Below are 27,131 nucleotides of genomic sequence, written 5' to 3'. Positions count from 1 at the left end.
GGTCCTCACATAGGCTATAGTACACGTAATAAACATCCCTGAACAGCAGACTCAGATTTCCCTGGGCCCCATTCCCCCATATTACAAGTATTTTATATTTATAAATGAACCTGTGCATTAACTTTGATGTTAAGTGTTTGCTGAATTCATATTTTAATTAGGTTTCTATTTTTCTTCTAGTAACACAGTAACAAAATGTTTTTACAGAGTAGTATATTTCATAAAAATGTCCATTTTCTGAAGGAAAATAGAATTCATCTCTCATTCTTACTTCTCTTGAAGTCTCTTCTTCATTAGCTCAGCCTCACTGAGTTTCGTATGAGCCTCTTGAAGCTCCTTAAATAGAGTTGTCACCTGAAGGTTCAACATCTCCACTTCACTTCCAACCTGTCATTCAGAAAATCCCAAACACGCCCATGTGATTTGGATCAGAGATCAAATGAACCTCTTTGTGAGAAAATTGTGAGAACCATCAGCATCCAACTAAGACTGACTGGGGAACTGATTAAACTTTTGATAATTAATGCTGCAAATATCTTCCATGAAAAGAAATGTTTTAGATACAACTCTGTTTCCTTATATGTCTATATTTATTAATTATATATAACATTTTATATTTCATAATATGTAACTTCTATGTATAACCACTAATATATATGGCAATATTTATATATAAAACTTTTTTTAATAACTGATCAATTTGGATGCACTGTGATAATGACTTTATCATAATTTTTCTTTTCCCTGTAGACATGTGTGCAATTTATTTAAAGGGAAGAAGAACTGTCTCCTTTTTGATTCTGGCAACCCAAGAACATTCCCTCTTAAGACTCGTAGGGGCCAAAATTCACACAAACATTCCCAGATGTTAAGGCTTTAGGTTTTGCTAATTTCTGCTCACCCTTTATCATACCTCAGTTAATCCCAATCGGGGTTCAGGGGATCATAGAGCACAGCAGTGTCAAAGCACAATCTAATTTACCCAGAGAGCAGCTTATGCCCAGAGTCCTTGGCTGATTTATGTTTCTAGTTTATTCCACACTTTTCACTGAACTGCATTTTCCCTGGCAGCTCCAGATTGGGTGTCAGTGAGCTTTATGGTGCCTTGGAAATCTCAGTACTCCTCTACTACTGGTTGTCAAATTGGTTTCAGTCAACAACGCACTATGACTCCAGGGTCGTCTCTTCATCTCAGTGTTTTAAATCTTCTCTGGTCTCTTGAAGTAGGAGATTCAGCGCAGAGCATGGCATACAGTAGGCATTCAACATATATTGTTGAATAAATGAACTGGCTAAAGTGAGCATCTTACACAAGTGTCTTTCACGTTGACAACTGCAGCTCTTACAACTCCCTGCCTTCGTCCACCCTCCCTAGGCTTAAGACTGTGTGGCAGGCTCCAACACACATCTGTGAAGTGCCACCAAACACTGGCTACAGAAACATGAGCCTTTTCATTCAAACTATTTCATTCAAACCAGTAGTAGGGTAGAACTGAGATCTTTCAATTCTATCTCAAGTTTCTGGGTCATAGTCTCAAAACATCTCATTATAAAGTGGGCAAAATTCTTTTCTCCACTAGAGGGTCTGTTCACTCACAAAGTTAGGAGAGAAAAAAATCAGTCAAGAAGAGACTGGGTGGCACAGTGGTTAAGCGCCTGCCTTCGGCTCAGGGCGCGATCCCGGCGTTAGGATTGAGCCCCACATCAGGCTCCTCTGCTATGAGCCTGCTTCTTCCTCTCCCACTCCCCCTGCTTGTGTTCCCTCTCCTCGCTGGCTGTCTCTATCTCTGTCGAATAAATAAATAAAATCTTTAAAAAAAAAAAAAAAGAAGAGATAGAGGCTCAGTGGGTTGGGCGTCTGACTCTTGATTCCAGCTGGGGTCCTGATCTCAGGGTCATGAGATGGAGCCCTGTGTTGGGCTCCGCCTTCTACGGACAGTCTGGTTGGGATTCTCTTTCTCCCTTTCCCTCTGCCCCTCCCCCCACTCATGCACCCTCTTGCTCTCTAAAATAAATAAATAAAACCTAAAAAAAAGAAAGAAGAGATAGAGGTGTGATTCCTTAGAATCACTGGGATAGGAATGCATCTCACTACAATTTACTATGAATGAAATTCAAATCAGGACAAGGAAATAGAAGAGAAATAGAATATATCCAACATTAAAATTATTTCTATTTCTAAAGCTAATAACAAAGCACAAGACTTGACTTCAGATATGACTCTTAGGTCCATTGGGGGTGTGACAGCAGCCTTAGAACCTGGGTACCCACAGTTTCTGGACCTTTCTCCTCTTCTTTCTCTTTTCCTGTGCTCCCCTCTGTCTGGGTCTCAACCTCAGAATGATCACTGGCTTTCTTTTCAAAACGTGAAACTCTGAAAAATATAGAATATGGAAAAGTTACTTTCTCTTTGGCTTCTTTTGGTTTCAATTGCAGAAGCACTAAAAAGAATATTGTCCAAAATTTGGATAAAGGATCGGGGGTTTCAAAATCTCTCTGCATTCGCTACATTAACCTTTTCCGGTATAGCTCTCATCCTAAAATTGGCTAGACATGATTTAAGGGATGAAATCATGCAGAGGTAAAAGGTGGGCATAAATCATCCAAATCACTGAAAAACACTGCCTCTTTTCATGTAACAGTAATAGACAGAAATAATTTTAAAATATCTTTGTGTGTACATACGTGCATGCATGTGTGTTACATTGAGTGTGTGTCCCTTCATAAGGGTTCAGCAGAGAAAGGAAGTCTTTTTGGACCCACCTAAGTTCACAAGTCCTTAAAAACAAACAAATGTACCGACATTCTTACACTGAATCATAACCGGTTACGCGAAAGCCAGCCCAAAGCAAATGAAACAAGAAGAGATTTCTGGAACTGAATATACACATGGGATTTTTCTCCCACCCTGAACCCCACCAAAATGACTTTTAAAAAGCTTTTTATGTACAAGAACAAAGAGAAAGGGAGAAGAAATAACAGCAAGAAGATTTGGGGGGCACAGCTACGAGTGGGAACTGACTTGGCAGCCCAATAAGGCTGGGTCTGAAGCCAACAGTAGGGAAAGCCAAGATGTAACCTGATCGACACTGTGGGAGGCAGAAGGCTCAGGAGTCAGTGAGAGCAGGTACCTCTGGACATGGGGACAGAGGTGGGGCCTGTTTAAGAGGGACTGGAAGTGGTGCCTGGGTGGCTCAGTCAGTAGGGCGTCTGACTCTTGATCTCTGGGTTGGGAGTTCAGGCCCCACATTGGGCTCCATGCTGGGTGTGCAGCCTACTTAAAAAAAAAAAAGAGGGTCTAGAATATCACAAAATAAAGGGTTTCTGGGTTCAGACGTTAGTCAGATATGAGACGTGGGTTCTTCTGTAAGGGGAACTTACGCACAGAACATTAAGACCCTCAGTCGCCTTTTTCTACTCATCTCAAGAAATTAGGCATTTGAAAAATACCCTCCAGGCAGGAGGCTGGAAGAGTGTCCTCTGGAGTATGTAACCAGGATAAGGGAAAAGATTTAAAGTTTCTGACATGGGGCTTCCCCAAGGAAACCTCCCAGCCAGATATCCCTAGATGAACACCCAGAGCCTCAATGAGCTTCTAACACCCCATAATCCTGCTACATCTGGTCCAACAGCCAAGACTGCTAGATATTTAAGGAAAACCTTCATATGAAACAGGAAAAACTTAATGAAAATAGAATATGCTAGCGGGGGGGGGAACGTCAAAAATATCATTAATATCCTTAGAGATATGAGGAAACATTACAACCACAGAAAAATGGAACACAATAAAAAAGGAATGCTCAAAGGTTCTCCCCCACAAAAAAGGGAAGATGAAAGTTGATCAAATTTATCAGAAGGGAGAAAAAGGGAGGGACAGAAAAAGGGAACAAGGAGTTAAGAAAATTAGAGGAGATCCAATTCAAAATAATAGTAATGCTAGAAGGGGGGAACAAAGAAAATTGAAGGCAAGAGATTACCACTAAATTAATTCAAGATCATCTTTCAAGAATTGAAGGACATGAGTTTGCAGAATGAAAGAGCCTAAGAGTGTCCAGAACAAACAGGTGAAAAATGAGCTCACACCAAAGCACGTGAGAAGTATTATCCCCAAAGATGAGCGACCAGAATGGCAGTGGGTCTCTCAGCATTAACACTAGAAGCTAGGACACAATGAAACAATGTTTTTAAAATGTGGAGGGAAAATTATATCTGATTACAGAATTCTATATCCAGCCAAACTGTCCATGAAGAATAAAGGCAGAAGGAGAGATTTTTAGATATGCGGGTCTCAGAAGATATACTGCCCATATATTCTTTTTCAGTAAGTTAGTGGAAATGTGGTGAGCTCTGTTTGAAAAAAAACAACAACAAGAAACAACATTTAAAAAGGGTAGGAAAGGCATTGGATTCAGGAAACAGGTGATGGAACACAGGAGAGCTGAAGGATTTCCTCAGGGCAGAGGCAAAGGGAGATGCCAAGATGAGCGCCATGAGGCGGGACCTAGAAAGCTAGTCGGCCAGACTCCAGAGAGAATATGATTAGACTACTAACATGTCTGAATGTATCTGAGAGGTTTTCTTATTGGGGAAGAGCATGGGGAAACTGAACAAATTTTAAAGATGTAATTATGCACACAAGTAAAAAAAAAAGAAAAAGAAAAGAAAACCAAGTTGTATAAAAAAAGGAAAAATGTTCAGGGCACAGAGCAGAGCTCAACTGAGTACTCCCTGTGTGCGCCTAATAACGTAATCACTGAGTAGTTCTAATTAAATTTCAGTATAGCCAGTTTTGGAGGTGGAGCAGGTAAGCCGGGTCCAGAAGCATCTGTGTGTGCAGTGGGAAGTCAACAGATTGTGCTCACAACACGGGGACAACTCAGTAGCAATTTAAGCCTGTTGCATGGAGGGAAATATCAAAACGGTCACAACCATCGCAAATTGCCAAACCTAACTGGTGTACAGGCACCATTTCCCGCTAAGTCAGATAAATGGGTTACAAGCCAGCTGCTGCAGGGTTGATGGATGGGCCCTTTTCACGCTGCTCATGTATGACCCAGGGTTCTGATCTACATTTGAATTACTGCTTAGCTTACTTTTCTAGGGCAATTTTTCATCTTGGACTGACTTTACCTGCTGCTGCTTGATTCTCTTGAGCCACACTTCCTATACACTTTCCCCCTTTTTACTTGCTGCCAGTTTAAATTTGTTTAGAAAACACAAATTACATGAAATATGAATCCTGGAAAACAATGAGGAAAAAAAAGAGACAAATCTACAATCCCCTTTACCCACACATTTCCTGAAAGTTTTCAGAAAAAATTTTACTGTCTCTACCCCTATTTGTCATGATTAATGAAAATAGTTGAAGATTCACTTGTTTGAGAAAAAGACATGTTAGGTCTTGGGATGTGTATTCATCGTATCCTATACAGCATGTAAACCAAGCTGGTCTGTCCAGATATCAGGGATTTTATTTCTTGGGTTTCAGTTCTGCCATAGCGAGGGGGATATCATCATCCTGATACCAATCCAGCGGACATGAGTCTTGGCAACTACTGTTGACTTACCAGTTGTTAAATACTGAGAGAAGGCTGGCTCACAGAGTGGAGATTTAATGCTTTTGAGAAAGGGACCCTTTACAGGTGGGAGACTAAACACAGCCATCTCAAAGGTACGCCTGACCCCCTAGCACCATCCAAATAGCGAAAGCTGCAGAGAGTGGGCTGTAATTAATCTGAAAGCAGGAATTATATATATCATATGAACGAAGAGGAGGTATAATTAGCAAATTCCTAAACTGACACTTTCATCACGAAAGTTAATCATGTTGTCTAAGTACGGATGAATTACTGGCCAAACTTGACTTCTGAGAATGGTGTACAGAACACAGGAGGGGTAAAGGTGCCCACAAAATACGAACAAGCTGATTATTCATGGCTAGTAAAGGTCTCCTTCAAAGCGTAACATCTTCCCTTTAAAAACCAGCTGTAGTAATTAAGGTGTAAAAAGAGTGCTTTTATCTATCTAGCTATCTACGCATTGTTACTATGTTTTAGGATTTCTTTAAAAGATAGGACAAATATTTTGTTCCATTAGAATACATGGTACTGGTCTCCTAGAAGTCAACCTTTGAAATTTTCTAAGGGACAACAGTAGGATACGGGGTAAACCTAGGATTCAGAGCCAGCGCGTCCTTTGCACCTTTTGAAACGAGCTATCAAATAAGTCATTGGACCAATGTTGAAGTGTCTTCCAGGTTAACCTCACCTGAATAAATAACTTATGTTTCATATTTTATGAAAAGATCTTTCTATAGTTAAAAATTTCAACTGTTTCAGGCGCACCTGGGTGGCGCAGTTGGTTAAGCGTCCTACTCTTGGTTTCAGCTCAGGTCCTTATCTCAGGATTGTGAGACTGAGCCCCACACTGGGCCCCATGCTCAGGGTGGAGTCTGCTTGACACTCTTCCTCTCCCTGTCCCTTAGCCCCTCTCCCCCTCCCTAAAATAAATAAATCTTAAAATTTAAACTGCTTCAGTTAGAAAGTACTCCTCATAGCGCTGTAATTTTAATATTAATAAGCCATTTATAACGTCTGAGAGAATTAATTATGTCACAGTATATTTATGATTGAATGCTGCAATCACTAGAGCCCTAAAACTATTGCATAACCTCTCCCATGTCCTACATGGTTTAGCACTTTGCATTTCTAAGAAGTGCATTTGCACATAGAAATTCATTGTCTTCACAACTCTATAACGTAGATGAATTTTACCCCAAAGTGTGTGTGTGTGAGTTTACATGTTTACCATATTCTATGAGGCCAGTATTTCCCTTACACCCAAACCAGACAAAGACATTACAAGGAAAAAAAACTATGGACTGATACCCCTTATAAATAAAGATGCAAAATTCCTTAACAAAACTTTAGCAATCCAAACTAGCAACATATAGAAAGGATTATACATCATGACCAAGTGGGATTTACCCAGGAATGAAAGTTGGTTTAACACGTGAAAATCAATCACTTAATACACCATATTAACAGAAGTTTAAAAAACCATTAATCGTCCCCATAGACATGGAAAAAGCATTTCACAAAATCCAAAACCCTTCATGATAAAAAGTACAAAAAACCAGAAATAGAAGGGAGCTTCTCAACATGATAAACGCATCTATGAAAACCTGCAGGTAACAGCATACTTGATGGTAAAAGGGTGAAGGCTTTACCCCCTAAGACAAGCATGTTTCCTTTCTCCACTTGTACTTAACACTGTGCTAGAGATTCTAGCCGGGAAATCATGCAAGAAAAAGAAATACAAGGTACTGTTGTTGGTAAGGAAGAAGTAACACTATCCCTTTGCAGATGACATGATGTTGTACAAAGGAAATCCTAACGAATCCACCAAAAAAAAATTAGTGCTAATACATGAGTTCTAGCGAGGTTTCAGGCTACAAGATCAATGTACAACATACAAAAAAGTCAGTGGTATCTCTATACACTAGCAAAGAATACTCCAAAAATGAAATTAAGAAAACAATTTAATGTATGACAGTGCTAAAAAGACTAGAAATCATAGTAACAGATTTTGAAAAGTAGTTTAGGACCTGTATACTGAATATGACAAAACATCATTGAAATACATTACAGATGACCTAAATAAATCTATGGGTTATCTTTCATGGATCAGATGATTTAATATTGTTAAGATGGCAATGCTCCCCAAACTGAACTCCAGATTCAATGCAATCCCTAACAAAATCCCAGCTGGCTTTTTTCTTTCTTTGTTTCCCCCCCCCCACAGAAATTAACAAACTTATCCTAAGATTTATAGGGAAAAACAAGAAACCCAGGATAGCCAAAACAATCTTTCAAAGTTGGAGAATCCACACTTCCTGATTTCAAAATTTACTACGAAACTATAGTAATCAAGACAGTGTAGCAGTAGCAAAGGATAAACATATAGATCAAAGCAATAAAACTAAAGGTTTAGAAATTAATCTTTTTACATGACGGCCAACTGATTTACACCAAGGGTGCCAAGGCAGTTCATTGAGGGAAAGAATGGTCTTCTCAACAAATGGTGTTAGGGTGACTGGATATCCACACACAAAAGAATGAAGTTGGACCCCAACCTCACACCATACACACAAATGAACTCAAAATGGATCAGAGACCTAATGTAAGAGCGAAAACTATAAAGCTCTTAGGAGAGAAAACATAAGAGTGAATCTTTGTGACCCTGGGTTAGTCAATGATTCATTAGATACGACACCAAAAGCACAAGTGACAAAAGAAAAATAGATAAAGTGGACTACATCAAAATAAAAAAAATTTTTGTGCTGCCAGTGATAGCACCCAGGAGGTAAAGAGGTAATTCAGAGAGTGGGAGAAAATATTTGCAAGTCATATACCTCATAAAGGATTCGCATCTAGAATATATAACTAACTCTTATGACTCAACAATAAAAAGGCAATCCAATTTTTTTAAATGGGCAAAGGATTTCAATAGATATTTCTTCAAAGAAGATATAAAAATGATCAACATGAAAAGATGCTCAAAATTATCAGCCATTAGGAAAATGAAATCAAAATCACAATGAGACACCACTTCACAATTCATGAGGATGGCTACAATCAAGAAGACAGACAATTACAAGGGTGAAGGAGGATGTGGAGAAAAGTAGAACCCTCATACATTGCTGGTGGAAACGCAATATGGCGCAGCCACTGTGGAAAACAGTTGTAGCTCCTCAACCTATTAAACCCAGAGATGCCAATGACCCAGTAATCCCACTTCTGGGTCCCAGAGGATTAAAAATCCCAGAGGATTAAAAAAATATATACCCACACACACACACACACAAAAACTGTGCAAGAATATTTAGAGCAAACATTATTCAAAATAGGCAAAAAGTGGGAACTGAACTGTTCACCAACTGATGAATAAACAAAATGCTAACTAGTCACACAATGGACTGTTATTTGGCAACAAAAAGAAGTGAAGAACGGAGACAAGCTACAACGTGGATGGACTCTGAAAACATGATGCTAAATAAAATTAGTCAATCGCAGAAGACCACATATTATACGGTTCCACTTAAATAAAATGTCCAGAATAGGCAAATCTGTGGAGACAGAGAACAGATTACTGGGAGGAATGAGGAATCAGTGTTAATGGGTACTGGGTTTCTTATTTGGAGAAAAAAATGTTCCAAAATGTGGTTATGGTTACATAACTGTGAATATTCTAAGTAATACTGAAATATATACCTTAAATGGGTGGATTACCTGGTGTCTTAATTTTATCTCAATAAAGCTGTTAAAAAAAGCAACATATGCATATTTCAAGTTACCTACTTCATACCTTTCTTTGGCTTCCTTGAGTGCAATTTCAAGCTTCTCCACTTTCTGGTTTTCTTCCCTTAGACAAAGCAGGAGTTGGCTCACAGTTAATTTCTCAAATTCCAAATTCCTGGCACCTTCTGTAGATTTGTTCCTACATCAAGAACAGAATAAAGATTAAAACGTTTTCATCAGAAAACACAAATGTCAAAGTGTCTAAGAATGTAACTGGAACCAATGTAAAGGAACCGCTTTCCAGAACACTCTCCAAATAATTCTCATTTACAGACCAAACGCAGCTGGCCTTGCGGCCACCAGGCCCACACTCCTCCACGCTTTCCGGGAAAGGGGTGCGGACTCTGGGGTAGGCTCACCTTGCACTACACGTGTTCACTTCCTCCAAATAGCCAGTGTGCCCACATCATCAGACCCCAGCACCCCTGGAAATGTTGGAGCAGAGGTGGCCCTGGATTCCAGTGCCTGGCCTTCCTAGCCTCAAAGAGGACCACAGTCAAAGTACACAAACATAAGTGCTGCCTGGCGACATGCAGACTGCTGGCCTTTCTCCAACTTGATATTCTCAAGCCAAGAGAAGAAACTATTTTTTGTTTCTTGATTTCAAATAATTACAGCAGAAATGTAGGCACTGCTGATAGGTGAAATATTTTCCTTGATTTCGAAATCTGATTATATCAAGAAGCGGTTGGATGACAAACAAAACCAGGACCACTGTGCAACAGCTACACTTCCGGGGTGACCTTGCCAATGCTCGTGTTCAAGGTCACATGTCTCATAAACAGCCGGGATTAAATCCCAGTTCTCGACTCCGAACTCCACACCCAGAAATCCATCTCTGACTCAACCTTCAAATGAGGTAAGGAAGCTGTTCCTAAAACATAACTGTGGCTCGGGGCGCCTGTCTGGCTCAATCAGAGGAATGTGTGTCTCTTCATCTTGGGGTCGTGAGTTCGAGCCCCATGTTGGGTGTAGAGATTACTTAAAACCTTAAATAAACCCAAAAAACAAAAGACAACCTGTGGCTTAAAAGAAGAAGTGGTTTTAGCAGGTGGATATAAACGAGGAGGAAGTGGCTTGGAAATGTCAAACAGGGCTTTCTTCTTTCCCACCACTTCCAGGAAAGTCTTTCGATATTCATAAAAACAGTAGGGGGGAAAGCAGAGGAACTGCTAAGTAAGCAAGAGAGTAACTTTCATTTATGCCAACTGCCCTGTTTGATGAAAGACTATTAGCTAACAATTATTTTCTCCCTGATGCAAGGGCTTGGGAGCACAACTGGGGAAAAAACCCCAGCCCATTTTCATGTTTTGTAAGTACATTTGTCCTGTTAGGGAAAAACAGGTATTAAAAGCCTATGAGAGAAGAGATTCCTAGAGAAATTTTCCAATAACTGTCTCTTTCAAATAGACTAACCCAGCAGGAACCTGCTTCCAGGGGATGAGCCAACAGCCCATACCGGGTGATAGTCTCAAATGCCCAGCCCCTCTGCCATCTCTTCTGCCAAGATCACCCCCACCCCCGGCCATTTAAGATGCCTGCTTCCTAATGTCTCCTTGGAACAGGTCAAGTTGAGACTCCAGAGGTAAGACACCTGGACACTGGGTAAGACTGTGACTCAGAGCACTCACAGTCCTCCCTGGAGGAGATTACTCGGGATCAATCACCTGGGTTTACCCTCGGGAACGAACAGGGAGGACAAGATGATAATGTCCACTTACATAGCTGGACAGCCCAGGCCAGGTCAAACTGTACCAATAAACAAATCAGCAAGCCTGAGTCTTTCGATTAAGAACCAGTTTGTCTTCACTTCTCTTACGGGAGACGAAACACCTCTAAACGGAGTGGTGAGGGTGGAGTGAAGCCGACAGAGGCACCACACGCTGTTTTTATTCCCTGCCAGTCTGGGCTGCAACCCTGAATCACATTCAAAGCGGACATTCTTAAAAATGTCCTGGCGTAAATTAGTAAGAATCGATTCTTGCCGCCCAGGGTGTTTGACCTCCCAGCGGCGGGCTGCAAGTGACAAACTGCCTGGGGGTGGGGGTGGGGGGGTGTCTGCTGGCCCTAGCCCTTCTTCACATACGTGTCAATGGAATCAGTTCTTGCAGGCCCAGGACTCGTCCTGATTTCTCTCACTGCCACATCTGCTTCTCCTTCCTGTAAAGGCAGAAATGAAAGGGCTTTACCGTGATAATGTCCGCAAGACAAATTCTTTATCAAACGAGAAAAAGGCAAAAGATGAAGAATTTTGATGACCTGCAACCCAAGGAAGCTACCGACATTTAAATGTGAAATGTTTCAATGAGGTCGCAGAGATGGAATGGGGATTTACCCTTCCCTCACCCTGCACACCCTGTCAGTATTATAAATATCTAGGCCAAGGCGTGAAGATTGGTCTCTCATCCAGAACAGTCAACCTGACCCCGAACACATGAAAACTTATCTCCTCCTTCTCCTTGGCAGTTTGTTCCCTTCTTTCCCAAGTTAAGGTCACATGGAGGTAGGGACACCTCCATACACCTTCCCTGTACAGGCCTTTAAAATGCAAAATGCCAGAACTTGCTGAAGCAATGTTGAAAAAGAGGCTGTCTTCTGTGCGCAAAGCTCACAAAGCACGAAGTTGGCTTCTAGCAGAAATTTGTATACATCGTGGGTCATTTAAGGGAACAAGAAGTCTAAGAGTGGTTATATGATTTGAAAGACATTAATATTCCAATAAGCTAGAGGGAAAATCTTCCAAAAATGCATCAACAAAGATGGTTCTAGATAATTCTGATTGTCTACATTTTTCCTGAATCTTGAGTAGTGTTTTCCAGTTCACAGAAGCTAGGCATGTTTATGCTAAAAATAACCGTCACTCATCACATCACTGAAGGAGCGTATTATGCTAACCATGCACCCCAAGGGAAGAAGCCTCATTTGGAAACTTCTCATACGCTCCTCGGCCTTCCTGAATTTTGCCAGCTATCTGCAGAAGGTGAAAGCTGTTTGATCAAACCTGTGTTTCATTATCTTTGGTCATCTGCAGAAAGGGTACTCTGGCAAAGTGTGCTTTCCATTTGGTATTTTAATTCTCCTGATTTCGGCTGCTATGAACGCACCCCAAGATGTATTAGGGAGCACGGATGGCAACATTACTAAGAGCCATTTCCCCATCCTACTACTCTGCAGTGCAGCAAACGAACAGGAAAGCAAAGAAAGTCACATGCTAATAATTCCCACACACCCAGGAGTTCAATTTTTACAAGCTCCCCGTGCATTATCTACAAGGTACATTTTTCTCTCTCAGAGACACTATCTCTTTTTCTATGTCAGATGTACGGTTTGGCAAAGCTAAAATGCCAGTGTGCTATCACAGAGGATCTTATCCTTGTGTGTTTTTCTCCTTCGCTATTCAATGCCTTTGAGCAGTGACGAAGGACAGGCCCCTCTGTGGCTCATCGACCTGCCCTGCTCTTTGCCAGGACCGCCCGCACACCCAGATGCGGCCACAGGAGACACTCCTCATGTGCTCAGGAACGGGCCAGCAGGCGCCCCTTCACTGAGCTTACTTCGTTTTCGGTTCCACGTGGCAGACACCGGGGGCTTCACACTCAGCTCCTGCAGGTGCCCAGGCAGCTGCTGTCAGAAGCGGGGGCAAAGCCAAGGTCGAACCTCAACCACAACCCCAGAGGCTCTGCTCTTTCTTTTCTTTACTTCTTGTTTTTTATAAACCAAGGTTCCCTGCAAGGCTTGCCTGAGAAGTGTGATAAAGCCGTCAGTTTACTGCATCTGCTCATGCCTCTGCTCCCCTAAGTGCAGTGCTGGACACAGCTGAGGACCTGCTCTGAAAAAGTTTATGTTTTCTGTTTTGGTTTTTTTTAGATCAGTCACAAAAAGGTCTNTAAGTGCAGTGCTGGACACAGCTGAGGACCTGCTCTGAAAAAGTTTATGTTTTCTGTTTTGGTTTTTTTTAGATCAGTCACAAAAAGGTCTGTCAGGGGGCACCTGGGTGGCACAGCGGTTGAGCGTCTGCCTTCGGCTCAGGGCGTGATCCCGGCGTTATGGGATCGAGCCCCACATCAGGCTCCTCTGCTGTGAGCCTGCTTCTTCCTCTCCCACTCCCCCTGCTTGTGTTCCCTCTCTCACTGGCTGTCTCTATCTCTGTCAGATAAAAATAAAATAAAATCTTTAAAAAAAAAAATGTCTGTCAGTACCTATGGGAAGGNGTCTGCCTTCGGCTCAGGGCGTGATCCCGGCGTTGTGGGATCGAGCCCCACATCAGGCTCCTCCGCTGTGAGCCTGCTTCTTCCTCTCCCACTCCCCCTGCTTGTGTTCCCTCTCTCTCTGGCTGTCTCTATCTCTGTCAAATAAATAAATAAAATCTTTAAAAAAAAAAAAAAAATGTCTGTCAGTACCTATGGGAAGGAAAAAAAAAAAACCCTATCTCTTTTGTCATAAAAGGTAATCAATATTCTTCCATTTCAGCCGTGATAACCCTCACGAGTATTATGTCATACTTTTTTTTTTCTTTGAGAGACAGAGAGAGAGCGCATGTGCAAGCAGGGGTAGGGGTAGAGGGAGAGAGAGAATCCCAAGCAGGCTGCATGCTCCAAGAAGGATCTCATGACCCCAAGATCATGACCTGAGCCAAAATCAAGAGTCAGATGCGGGGCGCCTGGGTGGCACAGCGGTTAAGCGTCTGCCTTTGGCTCAGGGCGTGATCCCGGCGTTATGGGATCGAGCCCCACGTCAGGCTCCTCTGCTATGAGCCTGCTTCTTCCTCTCCCTCTCCCCCTGCTTGTGTTCCCTCTCTCGCTGGCTGTCTCTATCTCTGTCGAATAAATAATAAAATCTTAAAAAAAAAAAAAAGAGTCAGACGCTTAACTGACTGTGCCCCCCAGGCCGCCCCTGGATTATGTCCTACTTAAAAACAGGAGCCAATTTATCTTGGTGATATTGACGTTAAAACACTCCCCCTCCCCGGTTGGCTTCAGTGTGTTGAAAAGACATGGTGCTAATCTAGGTGTCTAGGTGAGGTTTTATAATTTTCTTAAAACTAAGTCAAAACCAGGACACTTACAGCTATCCTGATTTCAACAAAGGAGTCTTCAGAGGGGCCGCCCGAGTTCAGCTTGAGCTGTAGTTCAGACACAATCCCGAGCAGATCTGCCTTTTCAGCTTGGAGATAGGCCACCTGGGTCTTCAGCTGTTCCAGTCCCTGGTGTGCTTCTGCCTTGGGGGCTCTGGGGTCCCCAGTGGGGTCCTGGAAATGAGGGGAGCAAAGTGAATCAGTGACTCAAACTAATACCTGGTCATCAAACTCAAGTGTCCCCACACCCATGGCAAGGCAGCTATGCTTTATGGTAGAAAATTCTAGCCTTTTCTTGGTGATATCTTTTGATATAACACTTCAAATAGAAAATTTTACATTATTATATTATATTCAAACAATAGAAAGTTAAAATAACCTTATGACAAGAAAGAAAGTCTTCCTCAGCACATGGGATAATCTTGATCATGAAAATAACCAATCAGACTTTGACAGTGGCAGACTGGTAAATTATAATCCAAAACCCCAGAAAATAAGGACAAAAAGGTGCTAAAATTAACCTCTTGCCTTTTTTTTCCCCCTCCAACAAAGGCAGACCCACCCCCGACTCTCCCCATACTCATCGTGTACGGTTTGAAACCAAAGCACCAAGACATTGCATTACTTGACACAAGTAGCAAATGACAATGAAAAGGCCATAGTTCTCCCAGGCATGAAGGCTGGAGGCTGTTATACTCCAGGTTGGTGTTTTTAGGTTGCTAAAAGTAAGCCCAGGGAGAAATAAGAAAACTGAAAATTTGGAGGCTGCTACTAAAGGTAAAAAAAAAATTAAATTTCAGCCTATATAAATATGAATAATACTCATATTTCACGAATACCAAATATGTGTTGTGTTCCTCTTGTTACAATTACTACACATGACAAAGCCGTAAGAGAAGGGGCCTGTTTAGATGCGGTGTTTTCACTTGGAAGCAGAGGAAACAGATTCCAGTCCACACCCTGCTAATCGCTGTGTACGTTGCCCTGAGCAGATTCGCTTAACATCTTGGCCTTGGTTTCCTCAGGTGAGAAAGGAAGATGTGGTCCCACGTGGTCTCTGTGGTCCCTTCCAGCTGTGACCTATGGGGCCTCTCCGATTTCCTCCTCAGGAAACCTTCATTGCTTTTACGGGCATGGTGCCACCCAAAATATATACTCGAGATTATCAAAGAATTACAACACAACGGTATTCTCTCTCTCTCTCTCTCTCTCTCTCTCACACACACACACACACACACACACACGCACACGCACATGCACACATACAGCCACCTCCTGTGATAGATTTCCTAAAGAACTGGAAACAGACCCAAAGGCTGTTAGCAGAACCAAAAAGCATCAGAAAGGATACGCATAAACCAGTTGGTCCATGAAATACTAAAACCTGGAGGGAAAGGTATTAACACGCAGCATGGGAGTGTCTCTCACACCAGTGAGATCTCGCTCTTCCTTCACAGGGAGCAGTGTTCCCTTGCCAGGAAATGACCACAGGCCTGAGAGAAAAGAACTCATTGTGCAGCTGAGGAGTAAGGTGTGCAGGGAAAGGTTATCAGCCTGGGCATCCTCTCTTGGTAATGACTCATCCCAAAGAAACGTAACCGTGAAAGGGGTGGAAACAGACTAAGGAGAGGCACTGCTTAGCCTGGAACTAGGAAGCAAGTAGGTAAGGGCAAGGCCATGCTCTATTAGGAATGTTCACATTTTCCTGCTGGACCCCTCTGAGGACATTTTAAAGAATGGATTTTTTTTTTTTTTTTAAGAGAGAGTGAGCGCATTAGTTGGGGGGGGTAGAGGGAGGGAGAGAGAGAATCCTAAGCAGGCTCCACACCCAGTGTGGAGCTGGGTGCAGGGCTTGACCTCATGACCCCGAGATCGTGACCTGAGCTGAAATCAAGAGTCAGACACCCAACTGACGGACCACCTGGGCGCCCCAGAATGGATTTTTAAAACCACCGTGGTGTAAGAGTAGGAGACAGAGTTTTAAGCAAGTGTCTGAGGATGATGGATGGCTATAAGGCCATGATTCTAGAATCTCAGATTTGTCAGGTTAATTTTCTTTTTTGCAAGGGTGAGGATCTCTTCATTATCCTAGGGAAATTCTGAACCTACTTATTTGGCCATAAAACACCTCACAAGATAACATTTAAAATCTCTCTTCATTTTACTACTGAGACTCTTTTCATTCCCTTCCTGTACTAGAACTCACATGTTTTATTCTCTCTGATCAACCTCAACTCCATGATTTGTTACTGTCTTTCGTCACTTCCGAGGGCCTGCCATTGACGTTCCTGCAACACAACAGCTCTCCTTGCGTACTAACATCATGTCTCCGTCTTGCTGTCCCGGAAATCTGCCCGGAAGAAATACCCAGCTAATGACCTCAGCCTAGCAATCTGTACCATTACAAGTTAAAAAGTTCTCTCTACAGAGGATAATAATGTGTAATTCTGTGAAATTGGACAGAACCATGAAAACCTCAGCCTCACCCTGAGGATCAGAAGGCAGATCTCCAAAAGAAATCCCCTATTCCCTTTTGTTGTGCGGCACAGAACACGTGAGAGGCCCTGGTGGCCGGAGGGGATTCCCTGGAGAGACCACAGCAAGGATGGGTCAGCAAGAGTGAGAAAAGTCAGAGGCTGTGAGAGTTTTAAGTCGAGAAGATGACGGCCTAAGATCCACAAATCACCTCAACCAGCCCACAAAATAAAAATCAAAAAAGAGGCAGGGAGGCAACAGGTACATTTTTGGGGGAGAAGGCTGATGACCAAGATTTTTAAAGAGCCATAAATGTCTCTTTGTCCAAGTATCCATGTCCTCTGTTCCAAGGACCAGCTTCTGAGTCCTGCTTATAGCTTGCTTCAACTATCTTCTTCATTGAAAGAAGCCATCCAGAGCTCCAGCTGCTGTTCTCAAATTCTTCCAATACTGGGACTTTTTAGGAAAACCCATACACTGACTGTTTCAAGCAGATAAACTGCTTCTGGAAGCTTCTTTCTGGGTCTCAATGTGATAGGCCCCAACAGGTGATGCCAACTGTCAGCTCACATCCCAAAAGCCAAAGGAGAAAAACAGTGTAAGATATTTTCTGGGGCGCTTGGGTGGCCCAGTCAGTTAAGCACCTGACTTCGGCTCCGGTCATGATCTTGGGGTCCTGGGATTGAGCCCTACATCGGGCTGTGCGCTCAGCTGGGAGTCTGCTTGTCTCTCTGCCCCTCCCCCCGGCTTGTACACTCTCCCTCAGATAAATAAAATCTTAAAAAAAAAAAAAGATATTTTCTCACAGAGAGTAGAAAATTATTCACATATCCTAGGTGATCGTTTCTTCAGAGTATCCTACCTTGCAAATATTTAGAACAACATCCAGTCAGCCTCAGAATATGGGAGGATGCTTCAAATGTGTTCTGATGCTTATTTTCTCACTAACATCATTGGCACCCACTCTTGGCCATGAACACATTTCTCAGGTTCTCTGGGTCAATGAAAATGTGGTAACCGGACAGCCTCCTATCACAACATGACATATACGTGCCACTTTCCCAAAGTAGATGTACAATGTAAAGTGAGGAATCTCTATTTTAGACTTGGGGAAAAGACGAGATCAGTAAGTGAAACTTCGGAGTAATAAAGTGTTAAATGTAACTTTATATCAAAGACAAAAACTAAAAACTAACACTTGGATGGTTCTAGGCAGAGGTTCTCCTGCACCATCTATAATGAATACAAAATACTGATTTATAACTGCAACCTTCTTTTGATTGTAATTAATATGGTCCAAACTGGACAAATTTCCTTCCCCCAACAGAGACTGTACACGACCCTTGAAATTGTGACCAACCTTTTTAACAAGAACGGTTCTTTCAAGACGATGCAAAATATTCATCTAGCCTGAACCGTGAAAGGTTTTCATCTAGAAGTATAGACAAGGAAGATTCTACTCTATACATTAATAAAATAAAATAAAATAAAATTGCAATGAATCAGTCTGCTCACCTTAAGGGACTTTTCTGTTTTCCCTCTTAGTTTTTCAAGTTCTTCCTTCAATTTTTCATTTTCATGACTCAAAGCCATGAGACGCTCTTTGGCTTCTTTGCTCTGTGTTTCAAAAAAAAGGCGTTCTTCCTTCTGTCTCTCTGTCCAGGCTGAAAGCTCTTCAAATCGCCCCTTCATCGCCTGATTATTTAGCTTCATGGCTTCTATATGGGGTTCAGAGGGAGAGGGCCACATATCAGACTTGATTTGATGACGCCAACCTCCAAGACCACCATGCAGCTCTAAATCTAAAGACGCCCTGCTTGGCCTGAGCCCCAGGGTTGGCAGGAAATGTAGCAAGGTGACTGGTTTTTGCTTCCAGACAGGATGAGGGGGCCTCATGTCATTTCTAGTCCTCCAAAGACTCCAGGATATAAAACTAGCTTGGGTCCCTCCACTACAGCACACAACCTACAAGACTGATTTGAACACCAGTCTTGCCAGAAGCCATGGCCTGAGACCCTCGAGTGCTTTCTGTGAACAAGGCCATATTTAGGACTAACTCCGTAAATTCTTCCTGTTTCTTTCTAAATGGACTACATGCCATTATGCCATTTCCCTGGGGTGTGTAAATATCTTTTATTCTTACCTGTATCCCAAAGTAAACAACAGAAACAATTTTAGCCTTACCAAAAGCTAAATTGTGTGCTCCTTCTCCCGCTAGTGAAACAGAGAGAAGGGAATTAATTCACCAACAAGCCTTTTGACAGAGATATTGTGCTCACGAAGGCCCCGGGGGAATGCAGAAACACAGGGGCGCAGGGCTGCTCACCTTTGAGCTGATGGTTCTCGATCAGGAGCTCCTTCATCTGCTGCAGCAGCTCCTCCGGAGTGAACGTGTCCAGGTTTGGGGGAGCCAGGCTGGGGGGTCCATTTCCCGTGGTTTCGTTGGGGCTGTCCCCCTTTTCAGTCAGGCAGCTAAGTGGTTGGTGGGACATGGCAGCAGGACCTACGGAAACATCACACACTGAAAATAGAACTGTCCTCCCTCTGCAAGGGGTCCCCGAGAGTCCCACAAATCCATGGGCAATTGCTAATGAGTATTCCAAAAGTTGCATGCTTCTTCTCTAATTCTATGATGGACATTTTTGGTTCTTCCCTTTAAACAAAAAAGGTGTTTGCTAGCTTCAGTGTGTATGTGTATGTGGGTGCGGCGAGGGCCTGTGGGATGCAGGAGGAAGAGAAGAGCATGAGATCACGAGAATCGGGAATCCTAACAGAGGAATTCATGGAAGCTTCTAAACGTATATTTGTAGACATGGGTACAGTATCATTAAATTGGTTTTCCTATGCAAATCTTTCAAGCTCGAATATTTGTGTTTTGAGTGAACTGCACATAAAGCTGTTAAAAAATCTCCATTGGGGCGGCTGGGTGGCACAGTGGTTAAGCGTCTGCCTTCGGCTCAGGGCGCGATCCCGGCGTTATGGGATCGAGCCCCACATCAGGCTCCTCCGCTATGAGCCTGCTTCTTCCTCTCCCACTCTCCCTGCTTGTGTTCCCTCTCTTACTGGCTGTCTCTATCTCTAGCGAATAAATAAATAAAATCTTTAAAAAAAAATAAAAATAAAAAATAAAAATAAAAAATCTCCATATTTTAGCTCTTGAATTTTTGGCTAAGACAAAGGGAGAACAAACATATTTTGGATGCTTACTACGTGCTGAATCACTGCACCAGACACGTCAATTTCTAATCCTCACTAAAACCTAACTGGATGGCTATTTTACAGGAGACAGAGCTGAGTTCACAGCGGTTTTATAGCTCGGCCAAGGTCACTTCATAAGTGGCGCAACCGAGTACTAACGATACCTAACCCTAGCTCTGTAACATAATAAAGATGCTACTGAATATTTAGGCTTCAATATCCAATAATTCTGCAAGGCATCCTAAAAAGACTAAGAGATCTTGCTCACTTATTGCATATTCTGAAAATATTTTAAGCATACCACTTTATTTTGTAGAGGGGTTGATGTGGACATAAATAAGATAGACAAATGTATACCAAATCCATTTACGCATGTCCTACCCCCTGGGCAAACACAGGAGTCTCTTCTAACAACTGGTGACATACTACAGGCTAACGTTTTCTTTTTTGCGCTTTGTGAAGATGATGCTAAGCCTTGTCGTGGGAGATGAAGAAGGGTAAGCGTACTCTCTCTGAGACATCACCGCATCTTAACATGTAGGAGTGCTCTTGGTGACCATATATCAAAATGCAACCAAATAGGGGGCAGGGCAATGCTTCTTCCCCACCCCAACTGGAAGCAATGCCTGGGGGTTCTCTGAAGGTCCCCTGGACCCAAGAGCCTGGTGACCTGTTTTTGGTCTGAAGGAACCTACAGGCCATGAGAGATAGTACTACCATGAGAGGACAGCAGGCTCTGGCTACTCCCCTGAGCAGCCCCCTTAAAGAGAGGCAGTCTCATGAAATGCTTTAAGGAGGATGGCAATTTATGAAGTGAAAAACACTGATGGGCCATACTATCCAACTGTGAGCCTTTGGAAGGTATCTATGTTTTACGTATCCTGTTATATTTAGAAAAGAAGTATAATGCTGAAGTGTGCTCTTACCATTTGGTGACTAGAAGAGACTGCTTTTGCTTTCCCCAATAAAATAATCGGGATAAAATAATTTAGACAAAAATTATTTGGAGAAAGCCAGTTTCTGGCTTTCCATAGCATTCATTTTCACACAGTATGATGTTGGAGCTAACATTTCATAAACATGGGTTTTAATCCAAATAATAGGAATACTAAAGATATCCAAAGATAAAATCCTTTTAATGTGCCCCAATGTTTATAGCAGCAATGTCCACAATAGCCAAACTATGGAAAGAGACCAGAAGTCCATTGGCAGATGAATGGATAAAGATGTAGTATATATATATATATATATATATATATATATATATACACATATATATATACAATGGAATATTACTCAGCCATCAAAAAAAGAAATCTTACCATTTGCAATGACATGGATGGAACTAGAGGGTATTATACTAAGTGAAATAAGTCAGTCAGAGAAAGACAAATACCGTATGATTTCACTCATATGTAGAATTTAAGAAACAAAACAGATGAACATAGGGGAAGGGAAGGAAAAATAAGATAAAAACAGAGAGGGAGGCAAACCATAAGAGACTCTTAACTCTAGGGAACAAACTGAGGGTTGCTGGAGGGGAATGGGGGGGAATGGGGTAATTAGGTGATGGGCATTAAGGAGGGCACTTGATGGAATGAGCACTAGGTGTTCTTTTTTTTAATTATTGTATTTATTTGAGCTAGAACATAAGTGGAGGGGGAGGGGCAGAGGGAGAAGGAGAAGCAGGCTCCCTGCTGAGCAGGAAGTCAAACGCGGGACTCCATCCCAGGACCCTGAGATCATGACCTGAGCGGAAGGTAGATGGTTAACCAAGTGAGCCACCCAGGCACCCCTAGCACTGGGTGCTCTATGCAACTAATGAATCACTAAATTCTATCCCTGAAACTAATAATACACTATATGTTAACTAAATTGAATTTAAATAAAAATTTTTTTAAAAAATCCTTTGCAATATTATCATTTACTTGTCAATGTTCAATTTGCTTAGGTATTCAGTGATTATAATACACTTTGCAAAAGTAAATGGAAACATTCAACAGATTTTTTTTTAAAGTTCCTAAGCAGTTCCCTAGAGATGTGCTTAGTTTAATTTTATTATATACACATTTCTCCTTAATGGTTTTTCCGAGGGAGAGGAAAGGGGAGGGAAGGCGAAAGGGCAGGGGAGGGGAGGGAAAAGGAGCAGAGGGCAGGGGAGAAAAGAAAGATTTTCTCTTAAAAATTATTCAGGTATTTTTCCTCTTCAACTTTCCTTTACACCTTCTTTAGACATAACCACAATAAAGTTAAAACTGGTTCTAGCTGTTATATCAGGGCTTCTAACTTTTTCATGTTGCCCAGATTTTTAGGAAGACATGAGGGAAAAAAGCAGGGTTATGCTAAGGGGGACAGTAGAAAAAACACCACGTGCCTTAACCAGATTTATGCCCTCTTATGATAATTTACTGACTTGTCGAGCAAATGTTGATCATCACTTTTGCTTTCAGCTCAAAACCCCATGAAAAGTATTCTTGAGTTTCTAGGAAGATNGCAGTAGAAAAAACACCACAGATTTATGCCCTCTTATGATAATTTACTGACTTGTCGAGCAAATGTTGATCATCACTTTTGCTTTCAGCTCAAAACCCCATGAAAAGTATTCTTGAGTTTCTAGGAAGATCCAACCCTACCATCCAACACATACAGCCCAGCACCATCATGGCCATGCCGCCATATGTATTATATGCCTGTCTCAATCACAGTAAACACTTCATCATCCAGCATTGTTAGGAAAAATTATTTGGTAATTCAAATGCCATAGTAAATAAGAAGTTAGTATATATGCCAAACATAAGCATGCAAACACTTATTACCAAATTTTTACCAAAAGCAATTTAATTGATTTTTGGTGACCCAAAGAACACCCTAAGATTCTAGGTATTCGGGGGGCATCATTATGAGTTATGAGTACAGTGCCTATGTGAAATGTCTACTGGTAGAATACCCATTGGAGAAAGCTGGATTTTCTAAATCTTTGCCTTAAACTACTTTCAACTGAACAAACACAGAGATGCATTATAAATTCTTGCACATGTCTTCAAAGGTTATAGAAGTTGGAACTAAGCCATTTATTCCAAGGTTCTATCCGGTAACAGAATTTCTTTTTTTTTTCTTTTTTTTTTAATAACAGAATTTCTCATAAAAATCCAACCAACCTGTATCTGAAACATGTCACTTTTTTCTTTGTATTATTATTTTTTTAAATGTAAGCTCTATGTCCAACATGGGGCTTGAACTCACTGCCCCGAGATCAAGAGTTCCATACTCTAGGGGCACCTGGGTGGCTCAGTCGTTAAGTGTCTGCCTTCGGCTCAGGGCGTGATCCCAGGGTCCTGGGATAGAGCCCCACATTGGGCTCCCTGCTCGGCTGGGAGCCTGTTTCTTCCTCTCCTACTCCCCCTACTTGTGTTCTCTCTCTCTGTCAAATAAATAAATAAATAAATAAATAAAATCTTTAAAAAAACAGAAAAGAANACATTGGGCTCCCTGCTGGGCTGGGAGCCTGTTTCTTCCTCTCCTACTCCCCCTACTTGTGTTCTCTCTCTCTGTCAAATAAATAAATAAATAAATAAATAAAATCTTTAAAAAAACAGAAAAGAAAAAAGAGTTGTCTTCTCTACCAATTCAACCAGCCAGGCACCCCTGAGATGTGTCATTTCTAAGCAAGGTGATATTTAACTACAGAAGGGTGAATAAATTTAGCACAGGATTTATCAAGATTTCACCAATGAGGAAGATGGCAAACTATCTGGAAGAATCTCCTAAATTTTATAGATCTATTTGAATTCTTAAGTATATTATCATTTTTAATTCCAGAGGTCAAGTAATAATAGTAATGACTTGACTTTGTGGGTGTGGGCATGAGCTTAAATCTCATTCCTGAGTTGGCCTTATAAATGCTCCAGTCCAACTTCTCATTTGATGCAAGAATGTCTTATCTGGTTTCCATGGCAGATGGTCATACAGACCAGACTTGAAAGGCTTCAGTGACAGAAAATATCAGCAATGACTTTAGCAGGCAACAGCCCGTCTTACTGCAGGACCATTCCCATTGCCAGAAAGTCATTGTGTATCCAACAGAAATCTACTGACTTCCACCCAATGGACATTGGACCAGTGAGCATCATGCAGAATAAGTCCAGGCCCTTACCCTGGAATGGCTGACATTCCAAACTGGCTTAATAAGCATTCACAGGTTCAACCCCCACAAGGGTAAATTAATTTTAAACAGTGAAAACCTACTTCTTGATCAGAGACCATAGATGGCTATTGGCAAATTCTGGTTTGGGATCACGAGGGGGCTGAGTATGAATCTAAGATTGCATCAACTAAAACCATCATCATCCTGGAAAAAGAACTCAATGTGTCCTATGAAGGGGGAAAAAGAAGCTTTGCTTGTTATGCCAGAAATGCTATTCTGATTTTGTCATTTGCTAACCTCCAGAAAACGGAAATAGATTTAACCTTATTACTTAAGGCAGGAGCCTGGGAGTGTCTTGATTCTCCATTCGAGTCTGATGGATCACCAAGCTGCTGGCACTTCCTCCTCCTCCCCATCCCTGCCAGCTTAGGTCAGGCCCTTCTTGCCTTGTCTCAGTTACAGCAGTGATGCACTCCACAGAGTACAGGATTTTTGTCTGTTCTGTGAACCACTGTATCCCTGGCACCGAGAACGCTTGCTGAATAGTCTACGTGGTGTGACTCGCCTCTTTCTACTGCAGTCCCCCAACCACCATGGTTTCTTTCCCGGCATGAGGTCACCCTCCTGCTGAAAACCCTTCCCATACAAGACAGAGTTCCAGCTCCCAAATGAGAAAAACGTGGCCTTTCAGAGTCTGGTCCCCACTTACCCACCAGTATCATCTCCCGTCACCACGCCACTCGCACGCAAGGCACATGAAAGAGCTCACGGCTTCCCGCTTTCTTCTGCTTCTCTGCTCTTACCTCTGTTCTTCCCTCTGCAGAAAGTGTCTGGTCCCACATTTGCCCTGGCAAATACCCACCAGACAGTTCCACGTCTGGCTGAGATAGATGGCCTGTGTACAACAAACTGTTCTTTCCTCTCAGTACCCAGTAGCACTTGGCTCTCTCTGCAAAGTCCTATAATCATCCCATTCCAGTCTATCTTCTGTCAAACGTCAGTGAAGGTCTCTATTTTATCCTCCTTGTGAGCGGCACACAGCAGGCTCTCAGTAAATGTTCACAGAAATGAAATGAAAATACAGTGTAACAAGGTATTTTAAGGTCTAGCACTTGTAAAACACTTTCTGCTTTGTAGTGACAAACCCAGCATGCTAGTATTACGAGTTTTTCTACAGCTCACCGCAATCATTCCCAGTTTCTTGAACTCAACTTTTAAAACTTGTTTTGAGAATTAGTACTGTTTCTTTTATCGTCCCCAAAGGTATCTGGGTGTCATTTTATAACACACATTCTATTATTCCATCCTCATACACGTGTCAAAATGAAAACCTTCAAAATAATATTTTCCTTTGAATGAAACAGACTTCACTTCTCAGAAACAGAGTTTAATTTCTTCCTTTTCATTTGGATTTACTAATCCCACTGATTCCAAAGAACATACCAAATAGTCCAAGTCTCTATAAAATTCAGAAAAAGCAGGGCTTGGAGAAGAAAATACCCATGCATCCTTACTTAAGGGAGAAGGTTCTGTAGGAAGGTAATACAATGGCCAATTCCTTTCAAGAATAAAGTTTGTTTTTGTTTTTTGGAGGGTTTCGTTGGATTCCATAGCATAATATAAAACCTGAGATTAGTTACCAAAAAAAAAGAGGCTATTTCTATAATGTTGTGCACAATATACAAAGAACCACTAGAAGTGGCCCAGTAGAAAAACAGATCAGTCACTCGGAAGATTCCAGTCACTGTCCTCTCTCTGTAGGCCACATTTAAACTCGCTTAGCTTGTCCATTCCAGGGCAGTTCCTGACCTCAGCCTCTGCTCCAGGATTTCTCCAGCCCAATACAAACTGGGCACATCCTGGGAGGTAGCCAGGGTTCCCTAGCTCTTGTCTCCCTCTGCAAGGAGCAGGGGGAGGGGGTGGTTCTTGCGTTAATAGCTCGGCCCTGCTTAACCAGATCTGAGGCTTCTGAGGTCTGACACCACCTTACTGCTCTACGGTTCTGTTTTCCATTTCATCCTTCAACAGTTCTGGGGCATACACCTCCATACAACAGTTTTCCTGGAGGAGGAGGCCAGACCAGAACCTGGGTTTCGTTTTCTCTTAGCGATGCTGACTCTGCCCCCGGCTTACACATTTCCGACAGTAAAAACAATTCCTCTGGGGTTCTCAGCCTCAGCGAGCGTTCATGGTCTATGTATGTAGGTACACACAAACACATCCATACACACATGCTCTCCCGGACACAACGGTTTATGAAGATTCCTTTCAGACGTTCAGGAGTCTCAGCGCCTTAGCGAGAGGTCACCTGCTCCTTAGTGCTCCTGGGCCACCTCATAAAGCTACAGTAGTTCTTGTTTCTCAAAGGTATACCTTTAACCACTTCCCATATAATGAGGAACTGGCTGTATAATCATTCCCAACCTGCGGGAGGATGTCACCCTCAAACCACCTCCGTGACCTACAGAGGAAGTCACCTGCGGCCAGCCGGGCCGGTAAAAAAGGGGGGAGGGCGCTTGGGGATGGGCGCCCCCCTGCCCTTACCCACCAGGTCAGGCTCTGCCCCGGCCTGGAAACCCTAGCGGGGGAGAGGACGCCCCATCTCTCGCCACCCACACCCCGACGGGCCCCGGGTCGCAGGGAAGTGAACCGCGGGAACAGCTTCCAAGACTGAAAGGCAGCCGCCGCCTCGCCGAGCCCCTGCCCGCCCCCTGCCCCCGCTCACCCCGCGCCCGCGCTCCGGCCTCTCTCGGGGTCACTGCTTCTTCGGCATCTTGTCCGCTGGGGGAGGGCTCCGGACCCGGATGCAGACGCCGACCAGGGGATCGGCCAGGGGCAGCGGCGCGGGCTCGGGGAGCCTCGGGCTGACTTGCGGCCTCGC

At 42.6% G+C, this 27,131-nt stretch overlaps 1 protein-coding gene across 4 annotated transcripts in view; it reads right to left on the bottom strand.

The window, feature by feature from the left end:
- Positions 1 to 27,125, bottom strand: part of OPTN (optineurin) — a 43,608-nt gene extending 16,483 nt beyond the window's left edge. For 3 of the 4 annotated variants that reach the window (XM_034643855.1, XM_034643856.1, XM_034643857.1), the window contains exons 1-8: positions 26,976 to 27,125; positions 19,235 to 19,411; positions 18,424 to 18,626; positions 14,425 to 14,607; positions 11,446 to 11,519; positions 9,367 to 9,498; positions 2,272 to 2,374; positions 272 to 387 (exon numbers count right to left, since the gene is read on the bottom strand). In XM_034643855.1, coding sequence (XP_034499746.1) covers positions 272 to 387; positions 2,272 to 2,374; positions 9,367 to 9,498; positions 11,446 to 11,519; positions 14,425 to 14,607; positions 18,424 to 18,626; positions 19,235 to 19,400 — 977 coding nt within the window. In that variant the 5' untranslated portion in view covers positions 19,401 to 19,411; positions 26,976 to 27,125. The remainder of the gene's footprint in view (positions 1 to 271; positions 388 to 2,271; positions 2,375 to 9,366; positions 9,499 to 11,445; positions 11,520 to 14,424; positions 14,608 to 18,423; positions 18,627 to 19,234; positions 19,412 to 26,975) is intronic. The other variant, XM_034643858.1, reaches the window with a different exon arrangement.
- Positions 27,126 to 27,131: the final 6 nt, after the last annotated feature.

Source organism: Ailuropoda melanoleuca, chromosome 15 (genome assembly GCF_002007445.2).
Source record: "Ailuropoda melanoleuca isolate Jingjing chromosome 15, ASM200744v2, whole genome shotgun sequence".
Classification (NCBI taxonomy): Eukaryota; Metazoa; Chordata; class Mammalia; order Carnivora; family Ursidae; genus Ailuropoda; species Ailuropoda melanoleuca.
This window is presented reverse-complemented; position numbering and strand designations above follow the sequence as displayed.